This window comes from Penicillium canescens (genome assembly GCF_028828765.1).
Source record: "Penicillium canescens strain IBT 15451 chromosome Unknown utg000010l_segment0_segment0, whole genome shotgun sequence".
Taxonomy (NCBI): Eukaryota; Fungi; Ascomycota; class Eurotiomycetes; order Eurotiales; family Aspergillaceae; genus Penicillium; species Penicillium canescens.
This window is the reverse complement of record NW_026703972.1, coordinates 1,988,298-2,005,726: the sequence shown is the minus strand read 5'-3', so window position 1 is coordinate 2,005,726 and position 17,429 is coordinate 1,988,298. Positions and strand designations below refer to the sequence as shown.

Sequence of the window (17,429 nt, the reverse complement as noted above, 5' to 3'; positions counted from 1 at the left end):
CATTACCTCGAGCTCTAAGTCCCGTAGAGCTTCTCGGACGATGTGGGCAGTATGCGTTGGCGCATTATCATGCTGAAAAATCGACCCTTCGTACGATATTAAGGTAGGTAGGATTCGGAGGTATAGATCCCGGATAACGATGCTATTCACACCTCCACGCTCTGATTCCAGATCCCCGAATAGCGGAACTAAACCAGTTCGACGGGTAGCGCCCGACAAAGCAGCCCAAAACATCTGCTTAACCTGCTTTCCCCGTTGTGGAAGGCCTTGAACTTGTCCGAGTTTTGGCTGGTCTTTTGGCCGAGTAAATGTCCATTCTTGACGGACACCAATTCCACACTCTACCGTACACTCATCGGACCAAAAGACGCGAGCCCAATCTTCAGGAGTAAAGTGTTGATAGCGAAAAGCCCATTGACGCCGTTTAAAGGCATATTCCTCGGTCAAATAAGGTCGCCAACTACATCGCCATTTCCGGAGGTTCTCGGCATTTAAGAGTTGTCGGATAGAGGAGGTTTTAACTTTATAAGAAACCTCAGCAAGAAGGTCTTCACGGGTAACTCGAGGGTTTTCGTGAACAGCGTCTAAAAGACGTACTTTTTCAGCCTCATCTAGCTTCTTCGGTCGGCCAGAACGCGGCTTCGAGACACCGGCACGTCTTTCATGCTCCTTTTTAATAGTATAGCGTATAGTCGAGAGAGAAATCCAAGCGTATCTCTTATGAATACGCCTATAACCCCATTGAGCAGCTGAATGAAGCTCACATATCCTTTCACGGAGGGCTGGTGTGAGTTCTGAGCGTGAAGGCATGTTTTTGAACGCTTATAGTAGAGAACAGGCTTAATGAATAGGGGTAATAAGTCAAAAAACGCGAAGAAATCGGCTAAAACGCGACATACGTGAGACTTGCTAGCGTGTTTACACTAGGCGGTGTAGTATTATTAAGAAGGCGGTAAGTATGTGGGTCCATGGGTGTTGTTAAAACTTATGAACCGTCACAGTATATCCCGACAATACTTGCACAAGCAAAGGTCAACACGTTTTGCTGATAGTTCCATCAGCTTGATTGTTGGCGGCCTCAACAGGTTATCTTGCTCTCTTAATCCATCTCTACTGTATTAACATTGATGCACAGCTAAAGCCTGAAATGGAGACCCAGTATTCGCTCAACCGGTCATTTTGATGACCAAAAGCTGTATACTTTCAACGGTTCAGTCTTACTACGTTCGACTGCGCCAGCAAGACATATAATGATACTTATATCATTCGTTCAGGGATTAATTAGAAACGTTGATTATCGTCAAACTGATTTGTCACTTTTACCATATTTTAACACGACAATATAATATGGACGCGTCCGCTGATCTGTTTGAGATAGTCGCGTTATCTCGTGTGTTAAACCGCAAAGAAAGATCTAATTGAGAGCTGCATGGTATCATGTATTCTGCTTTCAAAGTTGAAATACTTGCTTATTTAGGCGTTAGACTACTGCTACGATGTAGTTTTGATGAACCCATGATGGGGAGGGGCGTAAGCTAAAGGCCACCACATTTCTCAGAAGTCGTAACAAGACTGGCAGTGCTAAAAGTGATAATTGTAACGTTGACTGTCTTGCATACGCGCTTTCCACAGGATCTGTTGATATGACGTTTTCTCCTTTCCATGGGCGCGGCTTATTATAAATCAGCCACAATGAAGTTGTAATGCGAGTATCGTTCTTGCAGGATAGGCAGGGTGAATTCCAACAAACAAACACCGGAGAAGAATGATGAGATACCCTGCTAGATCACTGTCATTCTGCCTGAGAATCTTCTTCGAACGCTATTGATGAGCCGCGTGACAGGCGGGGGCAGGAATGAGTCCTCATCGCCTTCATCCGCCATATCCTGGCCCAGGTCATCCGTAGGTGCGCTTTCCGGGGTCACTGTGCCTGCCTCGCTGTTTTCTTCGTCCTCTGGGCGCTCGTCAATACTCGCTTCAGCTGGACTCCACTCATCCTCGCTGATCGGTTCACGCCTTTCTGCCTCTGTTTCGAACTCCTCCCATTCTTCGTTACTTGCCTTGTTACGTTCTAGCCGGCTGATCAATTGCTTCCCTGTTTCAACGAGTACGCATACATCACTAGGTCTTGGATGGTCGACTCATCTAAATATTCCCCACGCGCATGGCAGATCTCTTGTGCAACGGTGAAAAGTCGTTCCGTGCCAGCACCTGTAGCCAGAATGATGAGTAGATCTCGAGCCAGTCGAGTGAGAACAGGCCACTCGTGTTGATGGTCTTTCCAGTAAGCGCATGGCGAAGTATTGACAACCCCTGTTGCGTGTCAGTAGTCAGCAGAAAGTATAGTGAGCAGTTGTTCAGACCTTCGCGAAGATATTGATCAACTTCATCTTGCCCACTCCTTGAACTACCCGCCAGACCAGCTAGTGGATGCAGAAGCCGGTCGAGCCCCAATAACTGCGGAGAGCAAGACAGTCCATTCACACAAGACAAGCTCGTGGGCATTTGCGGCCGATACTGTAGGTGAAAGATCCTCAGATATTCAATGTAGCGCTCGGGATGGCCCAAGCCTTGCGATGACGACGCGCCATCGAATGCGGACACTTTATATTGGGGCGCAGCGAAAGTTCCAGTGCCATACATGACCCCAAAGTCCTGAAATGTCTTTTCGTAGACTTCTCCAAGTTCCATCTTCATGGCAAGCGACGCCTCAAGTAGTGTCCGTTTCCATGGAGCTGATTTTCTTCTCAATATTTCAGCTGACTCGTTGATATGCTTCATTAGTATCTTGAACACGAAACAGACTTTAGGGACTGTCGCCTCTTTCGAGGCCAGGAGGGCCGTCGTGAACTGAATGAATGGCATCGTCAGCTGCACAAGGTAGTCGACCTTGCGCCAGTCCGTGTTTGTTAATTTGTACTGTAATCTAGGTGACGGTAAAATTGCCGACTCGGAATTCTTTTCCATAGTAGAAGATATCAGAATGGCAACGACTGATATGTTAAATATCGACAAGATATTTGGCTAGCTGTAGCGGAAAAGGTTGAACCTGGATATCCTGTTACTGCCTGTACAGTGTATGCCATAAACAAGTCTTCGCATCTACTAATAACGTACAGTTAGGTAGCTGGACTATTCCTCAGTAATTCAAGTGGTGAAACTAAATTCGAACGAGTCTTTATCTGTAGTCGGAGAGAGCTCGGTCTTCTCGCGGTATATATAGCTCGAGAAGTACAGGTTGCGTGTTATTGCCAAGGGTTCCCCGGGCCCGAAGTGTGGGGTTAGTAAGGACATCACGGTTCGTTACGACAAGCCGATAGGATCGATATTAGCGTGGATAGCCACCAGATGAAGTCGTGAAGAGAGGCCAGTCACCATAGCGTACCAACCGATGCAAATCAAGAGACACATAGGAAAATTGGGTGGCAAGTGCGAAGTAGCGAAAGCATACCGAGACACCATGAAGTGGAATTCCCCAAATCGTGATCAGCACGCTCCAGGTGACTGACGAGATTTTGAGGTTTTTTACATTAAATAGATAATCGGCGCGTCTAGACTGGGAAAATAGGGAGTAAGCATGGCTAGGGCTGTTGTTCACTGGTCAACACGGTGCCTCTGACATCATTACTCGACTATAATATCTAAGTATCCGCTCGTGTGGTTCCGGGGTGGAGCCTGTCTCAGCCAATAAGTGAAATAAGGTTTAGCAGAACCACAAAAAGGGGGAACAGAAACAAAAGACAAGATATTGCTGGACGAGTGAACCTTGCGAGGTTATAGTGATTTGTAGATCAGGGGCGATGCTTACTGACATTCAGTGGAAGACTGGTATTATGTCTTTTCCCCTACAGAGTAAGGTACGCCCTTTAGTGGTGACCTTTAGCACTCAAGAGAGACAGCGTGTGTAAGGTTTGGTCGCAACAGAACACACCCCGCGATAGAAACCATGGGAGAAAAAACAATGATCCGCCACACTTAGCTGTAGTGCAATTTTAGCCGCAATTCCAGCCACGGAAAAGCTTCGAGTTAAAACATGCGCCCGGATCTTTCCATTCGTAAAGGGGATTTAATCCTGCTTCCACGGAATGTCTGGCAAGATCCTGTCATTTCGATCTGTGGAGCTGAACAAAGTCACTCTCAACGCACCAGTCTCGACAGAGAGTAGAGGATATCACACAATTGTGAATATCATTGGAAAGCACAGCTATTCAGCCCACCCCGATTTATTGTCAGCCAAGAAACATTCCTCTTCAGCGTGGTACGTCAAACTACCCCCTTCGTCTCCTCCCAGGACATGTTTTCCTGCGAAAAATAGCAAAGCTTGGTGAATCTTCCTGTCTCCTTCCACGGCTCACTTAAAGCAGTCGGGATGCCGCCACTATCAGAGGGGATCTACGCCAGATCCACGGCACCATCAAGTCGAGCAGTTGAACTTATTATCGTTTCGTCCATCTTCACGGCGCTGGCTATTCTCTTTTGTGGAATGCGATTATACACTCGGAGGGTACTTGTCAAGATAGTGGGGGTGGACGATTGGATTGTTACGATAGCAACGGTATGGCTTTTCGGGTTGGTATGAGAATTGTGGCTGACAGGAAAAGATCCTCAGTTTCTTCCAAACCATTGTTAATACCCTCGGTAACTGTCACCCTTGTCACCCAATTGTCGAAGCTGCGATGTATCATGCTGACCCAGGCCTCATTGCTAGCCACGAGATATGGTCTTGGATACAGGGACAACGCCTTCCCACCGAGCTATTCACCGACCTCAATAGGCAAAGTATGGAAATTGGAACCACCTCTTGAGCGCACGTTTATTCACCTTTATTAATTGATCCGTCAGGTCCAATATACTTTTTACGCCATTAACTTATCGACGCTTGGCCTTTGCCGGATTTCCATGCTCGTGACCTACCTGAAATTGGACATCGCTTGGAGTCGACGGTTCGCTCAAGTCTTGATCGGCTTTAATGTTCTCCTTTCACTCGCTGCACTTGGCATCTCTCTGTTTCGATGTCGTCCTATTCACAACGCGTGGGATTTGACCAAAGAGAATGCTGCAGGCTGCATGCCACACTTCAATGACTTTCAGATTGGTCTGCTTGCATCAAATGCAGTTCAGGAAATCATAATCATCGTGCTTCCGATCCCAGTTATCTGGTCGATCCACCGACTCAGAGCGCAAAGGATTGTAATCATCCTCCTGTTTAGTTGTGGAATCTTGTTAGTATCACTGTTTTAAGTCTTAAACTCTAGAAGAAGCTAACCACAGAACTCAGCACTTTGGCAGCAAGTGTTGCCCGCCTTATAGTAGCAATATTAGCAAATGACGTGGACGTAAACTATCTGCGTGAGTCCCTCCAGGCACCTCATCTGAGTTATGGATCACACACTAACTAGCGCCGCGAGAAGACTACATTGTTATCGCTGTGATTATGGCGTGCATCGAATCAAATATGGGAATCGTGTGCACTTGCGCGCCTCATTTAAGGCCATTGGCCCGAAAGATGTGTCCGGATTATTTTTCTTTTACACGAAGCCACACCGACAGCCGGCCATATACCGACCCAAACTATCAGTTAGGTAGGGTTACAGGAGTGAACAAAAGTGCCAGCTTGGGTTCGCGAGAGGTAGAAATTCCGTCGGATTTCGAGTCAGAAGAGAACCATGGAGCGTCGTCCACAGAGCATATCATCCCGGTTTAGCAGGAGGGTATTGTCCCATGGGAAGCATAGACTATTTTTTTATCATGCAACTACGCTTGGAAGGATCTCTTGTGCAAGAGACCCCGCAAATTTCATTTTTAATATGTCCTTCCTCCTGGGAAAATGTCGGAGACCCTCGGAATCAATACTGTACAATTGGGCTGGTCGTACGCGTAAAATGATATTCCAAACGCAAAGATGCTCTGAGACAGTCTTCAATCACAGACATCCCAACGGTGGAGTTTATATGACAGAAAAGATTGGGATAGATAGACAGCAATTAAGTTTATTGTGTTGAAATATCTGACTATGGAGGTTCTCTTGGCAAGAAGTTTTGTCATTGAAATGAGGTGTTTTAATTCTAACTCCCTGAAGAGGTACTTCTACAGCTATTTGTAGTAGTAAAAATACAATAAGCGAGAGTGCGACGGACATGCAAGAGTTCCATGGTACAAAACATCTAATAAGCCCTATATGGTCGTTGCGCATGAATTCAGAGATGCTGAGGCCTCAGGCTCACTGAGCCAATATCTCAACATATTGCTCTTGCCAGGCACTACGAGTTGCGAAGGATAGTGCGGTCATGAGCATAGAATCCGACAGAGTTCCCAAATACATCTTTGATCGTCCGAGTTCAGGATCGATTGGATCTAGCATCCTCGATTTCCTTTTCCTCGTCCTATTCCGCCCAATTGCGCAGGGTATTGGGCAGTACTCATCACCGGGTACACCTCTAGAGCTACCACAAATAGAGAGGCCAGCGAACTTCGTTGTCTTCCTCGTGGTCGTTGCACTCTGTGCTAGCACAACCCGGTCGTGCGAGGACCATCCCTCCACGCTGACCAATATTGCCAACCTCGCGTCGACGTATACGAACCAGGGCCGGTGGCAGGAGGCCGAGCAGCTCGAGGTACCGGCGATAGAGACTCGTAATATGAAGCTCGGCGAGAACCATCCAGACACGCTCATCAGTACGGCTAATCTCGCTTCTACCTGGGAATCTTTAGCCCACGATGCTGCAGCCATCAATTTGCTACGAGATTGCTTAACCAAGCGGAAGCAAAGAATCGACCTGAAAATCCGATTACTCTATCTAGTTTTGAAACATTGTTGGAATGGGGAACGAAGGGGCCAAATATCTATGCCTAGATAAGCTAGATAGTTGAATATTGTCGTAATTCAGAGGAATGAGCAGTTCAACTTAATACTTCTGAGGGATTACAAGAGACTATGCACAATGCGAGGTCTAAGCTGATTGGAAATCATCTTTTCTTCGTATATATCGTGCAGGAATTGTTTCCGACGATGCGGCTTGGTCCCTAATCTGCACCAGCCTTAATTGTATGGGCCTGATGTAAAATGTTTCATCTTTTCTGGATATCCAAAGACCACTAGCAACAGTAAATATGGAAGGAGGCTGAGCCTTCACGAAGTGGGAGTTGATGGGCGAGTCGACGCCACGACGGGCAGCAAATATGCCTTTTAAGACAAATGATATTTTTGGTTCAATTACTCGTTACCCCTCCTGCGCCAGTCGCTGGATGCTAAGGCCTTGTTCGATTCCGCCATGTTTTCAGAACGGGGGCTATTTGAACCCAAGTAATTCCCATTGTACACACGGCGACCGTATCTGACATCAGTATGACGATTAACCAGCGTTCTAGGTATGTCCCCCGCCAGCGCTACCTTTAGCTTGCCCTCCGCAATGGGCCTGCCGTTCAGTGCCTTCATCGCTGCTTTTGTCTCCTCCTTGGTCTCGAAGTCAATGAAGCAGTAGTGATGGTTGCCTGGCATAGATCTTGTGCTCTTGTGTGGCGTGATCCGTTTGCCAATCGCCGTCCTAGTATACACATCCTAATTAGTAAAGGTATGATACGGCGTAGTAATGGAAGGGTTCCACACGGGCTGAAGCCAGCGAAAAGATCGGTGATCTCTCGGTTGTGTTGGGCTTGGTTAATCATCTTGCCCAACCCACCGACATAGAGCCTCCGCGCCTCGTGGCTCTGTATCATGTCATCAAAGTGATCCAGGGCCCAGTAGGGACCCTGTTCGATCCCCTTGCCACTGATTTGGCCAATGGTAATCTCGCTAGTGGCGCTCCAATCGCCCCATCGCCGGAAAGCAAAGCTGTCCTGGCGGTTGTAATGGCGATCGCCCTGCTTCTTGGGCTCGCATGGGCCTACCCTTATAGGCCGTCCGCTAATGGTTGCGCTCAAGGAACTAAGGGCATGGTCGGCAGTCGATCGGTCGGTGAAGTCGACGAAACAGTAGCCTGGGTTCCGTGCGCTGACGGGATCGATAGAGATGTGGATATTTTCTAAGTGGCCGAAGCCATTGGTGGCGAGCACTTCCTCGATTTCGTATGGTTTTGTATTGTAGGGTAGGTTACCTGTACTCAAAAAGTTAGCCTAGCGAAGAGCAGAGTCATCGGTAGATGGTCGCAACCTAGATAGATACGTCTGCCTGCAGACAAGGCATCTGGTTGGCTTTCGGGAGCTTGTTCCATGACCAATTTATTTATTGTGCGAAGAAATTATACTGCCATTTAGTAACCCTTGCACATCGCAACGGAATTTTTTGCGCAGTTTCCATCGACGAAGTCGTGAATAGAACCTGGAAACCGAGAGGTGCAAGTGTCGGAATTGTGGATCTATGTAATTAAGATAATCCGGATTTGTCATCCTGGATATTAGTCAGCGCATGGCATTTTGCGTGTGCTGGGAAGGTAGAAAATGGGACAGACTGTTACACGGTCGAGAACACACCATTGGTTGACGACAATACGTCTGGTTACGTGATCAGAGACCAAGTGAAGACAGCCCATCGACGCCTGTCGCAGGATATCACTCTCTTCTTTACTACACATCAATGGCTGACCCCAGCTTCCCAGATTACAGAACTCTTTATCTGCAGGCGGAAGAGAGACGGTGTCAGGAAGCAGAAGGGAGGCGGCAGGCGGAAGAGCGCGAGAAGCGAGAAGCAGAAGGGAGGCGGCGGGCAGAAGAGCGCGAGAAGCAAGAAGCAGAAGGGAGGCGGCAGGCGGAAGAGCGCGAGAAGCGAGAAGCAGAAGGGAGGCGGCGGGCAGAAGAGCGCGAGAAGCAAGAAGCAGAAGGGAGGCGGCAGGCAGAAGAGCACAATAGACCGACTACTTTCACGGAGCTCATTCAGCACTGCCATGTCCTTCTCTCCCGATCGCTGAGAATCGATTCACCATCCCGCTCAACAGCTGGGAAAATACCTCTTCCCACCGGAAAATACTGCCCGACTCGATTGGAACATTGGACCGACTGCCCAGAACAGCTCTTAGAGATCTACAGGTCCGTCTGTCAACATCTTCAGCCCGAGCCAGGAAAGGCACCACGTCTATTTTCGTCTGTGGCTGAAATAGAAGGGCTCGGTCGTCGATTTGCTCGCAAACCACTTAGTAGCGAGCAAGAACTTGAGGCCTACGAGCGATTTGGCGTGGAGGAACATGTCCACGATATAATCATCGAGCTGTGCAAACTGCCAGCTGCTCGTGAGGAATTCGGGCTCGGTGATGGAATCCAGTTCAGCAATCATACGAATTCCTTGAACGAGAACGACCCCGTTGAAGCTGACGCAAGCCAACTGCCGAGCACAAGTCACCCACGACCTGACCAGTTTTGCATAAATCGTGTCGACGGTAACTCCACCACCGTCCTGACGACGGTCGAGTACAAGCCACCTCACAAGTTGTCTGTTGCAACCTTGCGCATGGGACTACGACCAATGGACCTATGGAATGATATGGTCAGATCCAATAAAATACCTACCGACCAGGAAGCAAAGTTGAAGCACAGTGCAGAGCGGCTCGTCTGCTCCGCCATTGTGCAAGAATACCATGTGATGATTCAGGAAGGACTCGAATATTCATATGTGACAAATGGGCTTACCCGTGTTCTCCTCCGTATTCCGCGTGACCAGCCTAGCACGGTCTATTACTTTTTCTGTGATCCTCACAGCGAAGTAAACCCGGAAAGCGATACGGTTGTCCAGCTATGGAAGTCCTCTGTTGCGAGGGTGTTGTGTCTTTGTTTGATGGCATTTCGCTCCCCCATCCGTGAGCAAGAATGGAGAAATCGAGTGCGCCCAAATCTTCACAAATGGAAGACAAACTTCGATCACACGCGTTCGCAGATTCCGAGAAGCGAGCTACAGCAAATCTCCCACTCCGATAGCACGAACCCTGATTTTCCAAGTCCGGAGTCTGGTACATCCTATGGACTACCATCGTCGTCTCCGCTGCCGTCTCCCTCGGAGGGCCGTCGAGTGCATACACGATCTCAAACCACTTGTGCACCCTCAGAGATTCGACCGCGCTCGCAATCACCGGACTCGTCCGGCTCTGACGCCGATCAAGCAGCTGGCCATAAGCGGAGGATCAGCCAAGTAACGCCTTCACCGTCCGCTCGACGATCAAGTCGCCAGCAAACGACTGGGCCTAACCAAGACGACCATCATCGACGCCGTGCCGCGCAATTCTGCACGCAACGATGTCTGCTCGGTTTGCAGAACGGGGATGTTCTTGATGAGTCGTGTCCCAATGTAGGCCATCATCGCCGGGGCAGGAACCTCGCGGCTCAGCATTTAATCTCGGCCACGGACATGATACTTTTACTGAAAAATGAGTTGGACGAGAATATAGATCGTTGCATCCCCCTGGGGGGTTGCGGCTCATACGGTGCCCCATTCAAACTTACCTGCATGGAATACGGTTACACGGTCATCGGTAAAGGCACCACGTCAGGATTATGGGAAGAAGTTTCCCGCGAAGCGCAGGTTTATCGAGTGCTGCGCAAGGCCCAAGGATCCGCTGTACCTGTATTCTTGGGTACGATCGACCTGGCAAAAATCTATTTTCTTCATGGCGCTGGAGAAATCTGCCACATGCTCATAATGGGCTGGGGAGGCGAATGCACAGCGACGATGGAGCTGACGCAGTGGCTTCGCCGCGAGATACACAAATCGAACAAGGAAATTAGAGCCCTTGGTATAACACATGACGACCTGCGGCTAGACAATGTCCTTTGGAGTGAAGAGCTTGGCCGTGCTTTGATCATTGACTTCCATCGCTCTACTTTGAAATGTCGACCGGCTTTACAACGGTCGGGGGCAGCCAAACGACGACGACTATGTCAAACAGAGGCAGGAGATGCAAAACGTTTTCGTATCTCTTGACAACGGGATTTTCTTCTGATCTGTTGAATTAGCGATCTTATATATGATACCCAGATTTTCAATCTCATCCAGTCATTCTAAGTACTGTACAATAGAGCGAATCACAAATTTTAAACCTCGGACTGAATTCTTTCAAATTAGAATAAGAGAAACAACGACACTGAAGTTCTCACTGAATTTGATTAGGCATCTGCCATGGTCTTCCTTTGATTTTACGTCAGCCTATACATATGCGCCCTGAGTGCTCGATACGTATCATCTATAGTCCTAATTACGGCGAGGAGCACGACAAGAGGAAACCGAAGTCGGAATGCGGGCAAGAGCGGTAGACGTGGTAGATGAAACAGCCTTTCCAAGCACACCCTTGGTAAGATCAGGAATAGTTGACTTGATGGCTGCCAAGGCACTGAATGTAGGTGTTCCGGTGCATGGTGGCTCACCTTCGCGAAGAAGATGATCCATTTGGCCATTGTGCTCCACAATGCTTCCTGGCTGAGGAAACCGAATGTCCACGTTCTCTTTGGTGACGCAGCCATTTATGTTGGCGATGAACATGGGTGGAAAATTAGGCATTTGCTTTTGTATGCTCTTGTGGCATTGTTGCGACGAGGCACCAGACACGGTGACTGGGGCACAGTTCATATACATTTCACGATTCCCAATACGATTGAACCACGTCCAGGCTAACGTATATTTTCCGGGGTTAATGCCTTCGGGGATTGCGAAATCGAGGTGAAGGGCATTGTCGGCAGTGGCGTCTCCAGCGAGTTTCTCTGCCTTTGTGGGGCAGCCTCCTTCATAGGACTTGATGACCTTCCATTCAGAATCTTTGGTTGGCTCACGGTCTTCGGTCAGGCTCAGTTGGCATGAGCCGCCACCGTGTGTCGCGCTTCCCTTGAACCTGATTATGTTTTCAATGCCGATCTGGTAGACAGTCTCTGTTGAAGGAGCCAAGAATGCATCTGTGCGTAGTTTACAGGGAAAATCGCTACCATGTTCAGCGAGAGGAGAGTTGTTGAGGGTTTCCTTGCTGTAGGGCTCAGGGTACATCATGATCAGATGTGCGCTGACCGCCCGTAAGACGATCGCCTCCAACAGTAGGATATATCTAATGAGCATCATAACGGTGGCAGGTTAGCTTGATCTTCGCTATAATGGAGCACCACTTGACGGATCGAATCCCTTGTAGAGGTCTAAGAATTTGGAAGCCGGGGAGACGATTGATTTATAAAAGATAAGAGGCAAAACACATAACCCACGCTGGTGGCTCATCAGAATCACTGTGAAAAGAAAGCTGATGTAAGTGAATCAAAAGTGTGCTCAGAATAGTGATGCCGCATATAAGTGCTTGTTCGAAGCTCATAAGTCCGATAGATTAGTGAGTTGAAAGCGAAAACTCATCACATATCTGAAACTTTGGTCAATATTGGCAAGTGCATGTGTTAACCGGATGGTGCGGCTTTGTTCGTAGTCTGCTCCAGGTTCATATCACAACATGATGAAATGAGCACATTAGGAATGCAAATTCCAGTTTGGCGCCGATACTTTTCGCTCCTATGAGTTGGACTGACAGTGTACTGGTGAGTCAATTTAACGATATTGGAGGGCTCAATTGTAATTCACCGGAGTCAACGAAGCTAGAGGGAAACGTGAAATCAGACCACACAGTAGTATAATGATCACAGGGTTCGAGTCTACTGTGTATGAGATTCTAGAAATCTTGGAATCAACGCTTGTTGTAGGAATATCTGAGATGCTGTTGACAGCGTTTGCGCTAGAGGCATCATAAATGTAGTCTGTATTGACGCAGCTTTCTGCGTCTTACTTACTTGCATCTTGATCATGCCAGGATCATGGCCAATGCCAAAGTACACATGCCCAATTGGCTTTATTTAGAAGTCCATGGCTAATTATGGTCTACTTTCAGTTCAAATTGAGCCTAGGAGATTCTGTCGTTCTCAATAAATTTCTACGCAGCGCTGGTTCTCTACAAGCTCCTTGAAAATACATCGACCATAACCAATCTCAGCCGGTAATATGTCTCGGAAACATAGAAAACCACTTCCCCCGTTGTTGCCGGCTCAACCTTTTCCTGAGCTACATGTTCAGCATGATGATATAATATTCTCAACCGTCAAGCCGCCGACCGTAGCGACCGATCCTTTCTATTATCTGGACTCACTGGTCCTGCCAAACTGGTCCAACCTCGATGACAGCATATGGAAGGCTAACCGCACTGACGCTGCTTTGCTGCAATGTGACAATCGGGCAGAGCATGGAGTCATCCAGGTCTACTACTGTTCCCCTTGTTCTCATCATCATACGCCAATCTTGCTCAGGGACCATGGCATTCCCAGCGTCTATCTTCCTCAGGAAGCAGACCACTCCCTTGATCCGACCTCCTTACTTTGCCCGCCGCCATTGAGGCTTTGTCATTTGCGACGGATTGACTCGATCCCAATGTCCAATGTAGCTGACCGGCTGCCGGGGGCTGATTTCTCGACAATGCAGAATATCGACCCTGCGCTGGTTTTTCCAAGTACTTCGACAACTACTCCTGAGCCCTTGAGATTTACAGCAAATCTTGGCGCCGCTGCTGAAGTCTGTCCTATCCCCGCTGATACCGGTATCTCCCCTTGGTTTCTTGATCAACCACCAGGGAATTCCCAGATAGTCCATGACAAGAGCGCGTGCATAAACGATCTTTCACTGCCTGACTGTCATGATTATGACAAGCAGCCTGATCATAAGCCGGATCTTAAGGACCAGGAATTTGGTATGCACAAGCGAAAATACAAGTGCAACATCATTGGCTGCAGAATTGGGTTCAAGCGTCAGGACCACCTCGAGCGCCATACAAGGAGTCACTCGAAGGGAAAGCCCTATGTCTGCTGGGTGCCTGGATGCCACCGTGCCTTTTCACGCCGCGACAACCTCAAAGTCCATTGTACGAAGACACATGCGAGACCGGGTGGTCGCAACCGTTATGTTGCCACCCTCGACGAGACGAGCCCCGACTACAATCCAGATTTCCGTGGCCAGCTGTCGTTTGACGGGCGCCCACTCGGATTTCCAGCACCTACTTGCCCCCTATCTGAAGCTAAGCCTCAGCAACCGTAACTTTGCGCAAGATTGAAAATCAAAGCCTGATTCTTTCAGATAACAAACGAACGAACTAAGTAGCCTGAGTAGATCCCCTTCATCCCGGCTGGTCTCCTTCTGATGTAGCTAGGGCCAGTTCTACGGTACAACACCACGTCGCTGTGTCGACAGCTTCAAGAGTGAAGAGATGGCTGTTAGACGAAAGAGATCTCTCCCTGCAGTGCATATAAGTGCCGGTGTTGTGGGATGGTAGACGGGTATATCTCACCGAGGATATCTCAGCGTTTATGGATACCCGGTGAAGCGGCCATACGGCCGACGGTGACGTTTCGTTTATCCTGGTGAAAGATCAACGCTTCACGAAGACTTAGTAAATTAGCCGTTTCTATTTTCTTTAAAAGTTGACATTTGATTTATTGGTCCTCTGTCTGCCAATTAAAAGAATGATTGGCCTCCGCCATTATACTAAACCTCCAGCAACCCTTCACTGCCAGTTCAAACGCTGCTGCCACTTCCACCACAACTACTATACCGGGAAACTTCCGAAGCAGATGGACAAATCTGGTCAAGGTGATTCGCATAACTTTATTCCACCGCGTGCCTGTGCTCACAACAGACTAGATATCGACTTCGATCTCGACCTTCACGCAATATGGCGAGAATCCTCTTGTATACCGGCGCCGCCTCCTTGTCTTTGCGCAGATCACGAAGATATTGCGCTAGACTTTCCGAATGGATTAAAGTCTGTAGCACACGAGGGACAAGGATCCCCCTTGGTGGAATGCTTCTTCCACCCCAACAACGATAACCAGTCGGGCTTCAAGTGGACGGGTCCAGATCCTCTGTCGTTCGCCACTCAAGCTGATGACCTTTTCCTTTACATGTCAGCTTTCTTTCTTTTTGAAGAGGTCTACTGGGTGGAGTTGAGGCTTGCAAGATTTGATCACTTAACCGGCGAGACAGTGGGTGAGCATCTGTTCTTCCTGCCCCGTGTTGAAACGGCCATGGGGAATCTATGCCGGGTGCGTGGGCAGATCCTGGACATCATATCACTAGTCACTGTAGGAGCGATACCTCCTTCCTTCCGATTGTCTTTGTGGCCGCGCACAGAACCTCTACCGTTTTCCGGTCACTCTACTCTGTCCCCGCTAGCGACACTACCCACGACGCCATCCCTGGATCCATCGTTCTTTGTACATAATCTCCTGGAAAATTACAAATGAATGTGACGCACTCATGTGACTGTACTTGTGTTTCCATTGTTTTCTGAACGACGTCCGCAAGGTCGTCAATAGTCACGTAATGGCAATGTGCTTTGTACAACATTCTCTAAATAAAACAAAAACCCGTCAAAGGATTGACACTACGTTTGAGTACGGGCTTCACTTGTTCTCTGTCTGCTTCATTACATGGCAGTAAAGAAATACATGGCACACTTCCCACTGGCAACCCGTCACTCGGTTCTTTTGACATCCACCAACATGCCCAGACTACTTTTCGAGCATTGGTTCCAGCCATTGAGCACGACAGTCATCCGTTCCCAAGACGATTCCAAAGCCTGCTCAAAGGAAAGCAGTCGTAATCGCTGCTCATCATGAGGAAGCTGAGGTCCATTCCTCTCTTTGCTCGGGTTATTGCTAGCCTCCTTCGAGAATTGACTCTTCTGGTCGACATCCTCGCCACTGAGGTGCCTAGGCACACATGATGCCCATAGACGTCGATAGAGCCCCACGGACCGAGCCGCTTGAAATGCTAGTTTCGGATCGTCGCGATCGAGATTTGCTAGTGTCGCCAAGATGGGTTGAAAGTGCTCGATCGTCAGGGTTTCTTTCTGGTTGGTTCCCAGCTACGGGAGGGAGAATGCCAGTAGTCAGCCACAAGATCTGATACCGTATGGGATGCACCTAACGTACCTGTAGTGGTTTGGGATCAGAAGCGTCCTTTGGGTGGCCTTTATCAACCTGAATTGGGAGTCCAGTCGGCTGGTGACCTCCCTCATTATTTTGGTCCGGTACGTTCCTTGGAGCATCCATTTCGTGATAGGCAAAGAATGACAGGCAAAGAAATGATTTCAGAGAAATTAGTCTGTACCGGATGATAGCCTCTCTTATAGTCCACCTGGAGACACGTAGTCACCTTGTTAGTGTTACAACAGAGGTATGGGTCTCAACGCAGTCATTTATTTGATTTTGATAGCTATTTGGTATTTGCGGCCGTTGAGCAACCCTATTCCCATGCTGATGAATATGTCAGTAGCCAAACAAGTTATTCAAGCAGCGTTGAATCTTCTCTCACAGCTTCAACGGCTACATAAATTCAAACGCTATATTTCTTAATTTGAAAGCATTTGACTGGCCAGGACCGGTGAGCAACAACTGATACAGCCATGTCAGCGACTGGTGAAAGACTAGGGATTCTGTATCAAGCCGGGCACTCTGTCTGCTTGATTCCTAGTTGTGGGCAGCAAAAGCCCGGATTGAACGAGCCTCACAGGTGGTGTCTGGTCAACGTTGAATCAACGACCATCTCGCCTCACAAACAGGCATCTTTATATGCTGTTCATGTATTTCGTCAACAATCCAGGATCACGTTAAAATCAAACCGTGCACAGCAAATGGCAAGACTTCGTTTTCGATAGGATTGTTGAAGGGAGGGTCAACTAGCAACTTGGGTGAACAAGCAGCGATGATTCAGGTATTCTAGGTTTCTGTGCGAGTTTTGCTGACTTTTTCTACCTTTTGTTTCGTCCGTGGTATTTCAAGGGGCCACTCCTTCCTCTATACACACTAGGTCTCACTTACTAGTGATCGATTTTCGTACGCAGACATCGCTCTTGACAGTGGGGTGAATGCCTCCTACTTTCGCCTCATTTTCAGCACAGAAATCTCGATACATGCTTAGTGTGGGCGACAGTTCACAAATAGTACAACAAGCTACGACAACATCCTCGCAAACAGAAGCATGTAAGACGGACATGATGTTCCCAAGCGACACACTACTCTTCTACGGTGACAGAAGCGAACAAAAAGACCTGATCGATCTCATACCCACCGAACAGCCTGGCATGGAGTTCCACCAGCATGAAAAGTGCGACTTTATCTCTCATGGCTCGGCAGTCCCATTGCACATCAGCCAAAGCGGAAACCATGGTCATCTTTGTCAACAAATGGGTTGCTCAATTCCAGGATCCAGCCATTGCGGATGGCGGCCTGTGGTCTGTTGGTTTCGATACCAGCCTATCTGGGAGCCATCGTACTCACCCTTGGAGGCTTCCCTGGCCATTTTGACCTTGTGCCTAATTTGTTCGGAACCTGCCCCTTCCCAGCCCCCCAGAATACCGATGATCTGTGGATAGAGCGGCTTGGAGGGCAGCACATTGGACAAGATACGCAGGTTGCAGAGGCCTGTCAAGTCTTCCGACAAT

The 17,429-nt window shown here is 48.4% G+C and overlaps 2 protein-coding genes across 2 annotated transcripts; one reads left to right on the top strand and one right to left on the bottom strand.

Annotated features, from left to right (window-relative positions):
• Positions 1-4,899: 4,899 nt before the first annotated feature.
• Positions 4,900-5,704, top strand: N7446_012399 (uncharacterized protein; the record flags this gene model as incomplete). Its single annotated transcript, XM_058521141.1, has 3 exons — positions 4,900-5,222; positions 5,279-5,349; positions 5,412-5,704. 3 exons carry the CDS (start codon positions 4,900-4,902, stop codon positions 5,702-5,704), a joined length of 687 nt encoding a protein of 228 aa, XP_058366507.1.
• A 1,509-nt stretch (positions 5,705-7,213) lies between these two features.
• Positions 7,214-8,210, bottom strand: N7446_012398 (RNA recognition motif domain-containing protein; the record flags this gene model as incomplete). Its single annotated transcript, XM_058521140.1, has 3 exons — positions 7,214-7,544; positions 7,607-8,093; positions 8,162-8,210. 3 exons carry the CDS (start codon positions 8,208-8,210, stop codon positions 7,214-7,216), a joined length of 867 nt encoding a protein of 288 aa, XP_058366506.1.
• Positions 8,211-17,429: the final 9,219 nt, after the last annotated feature.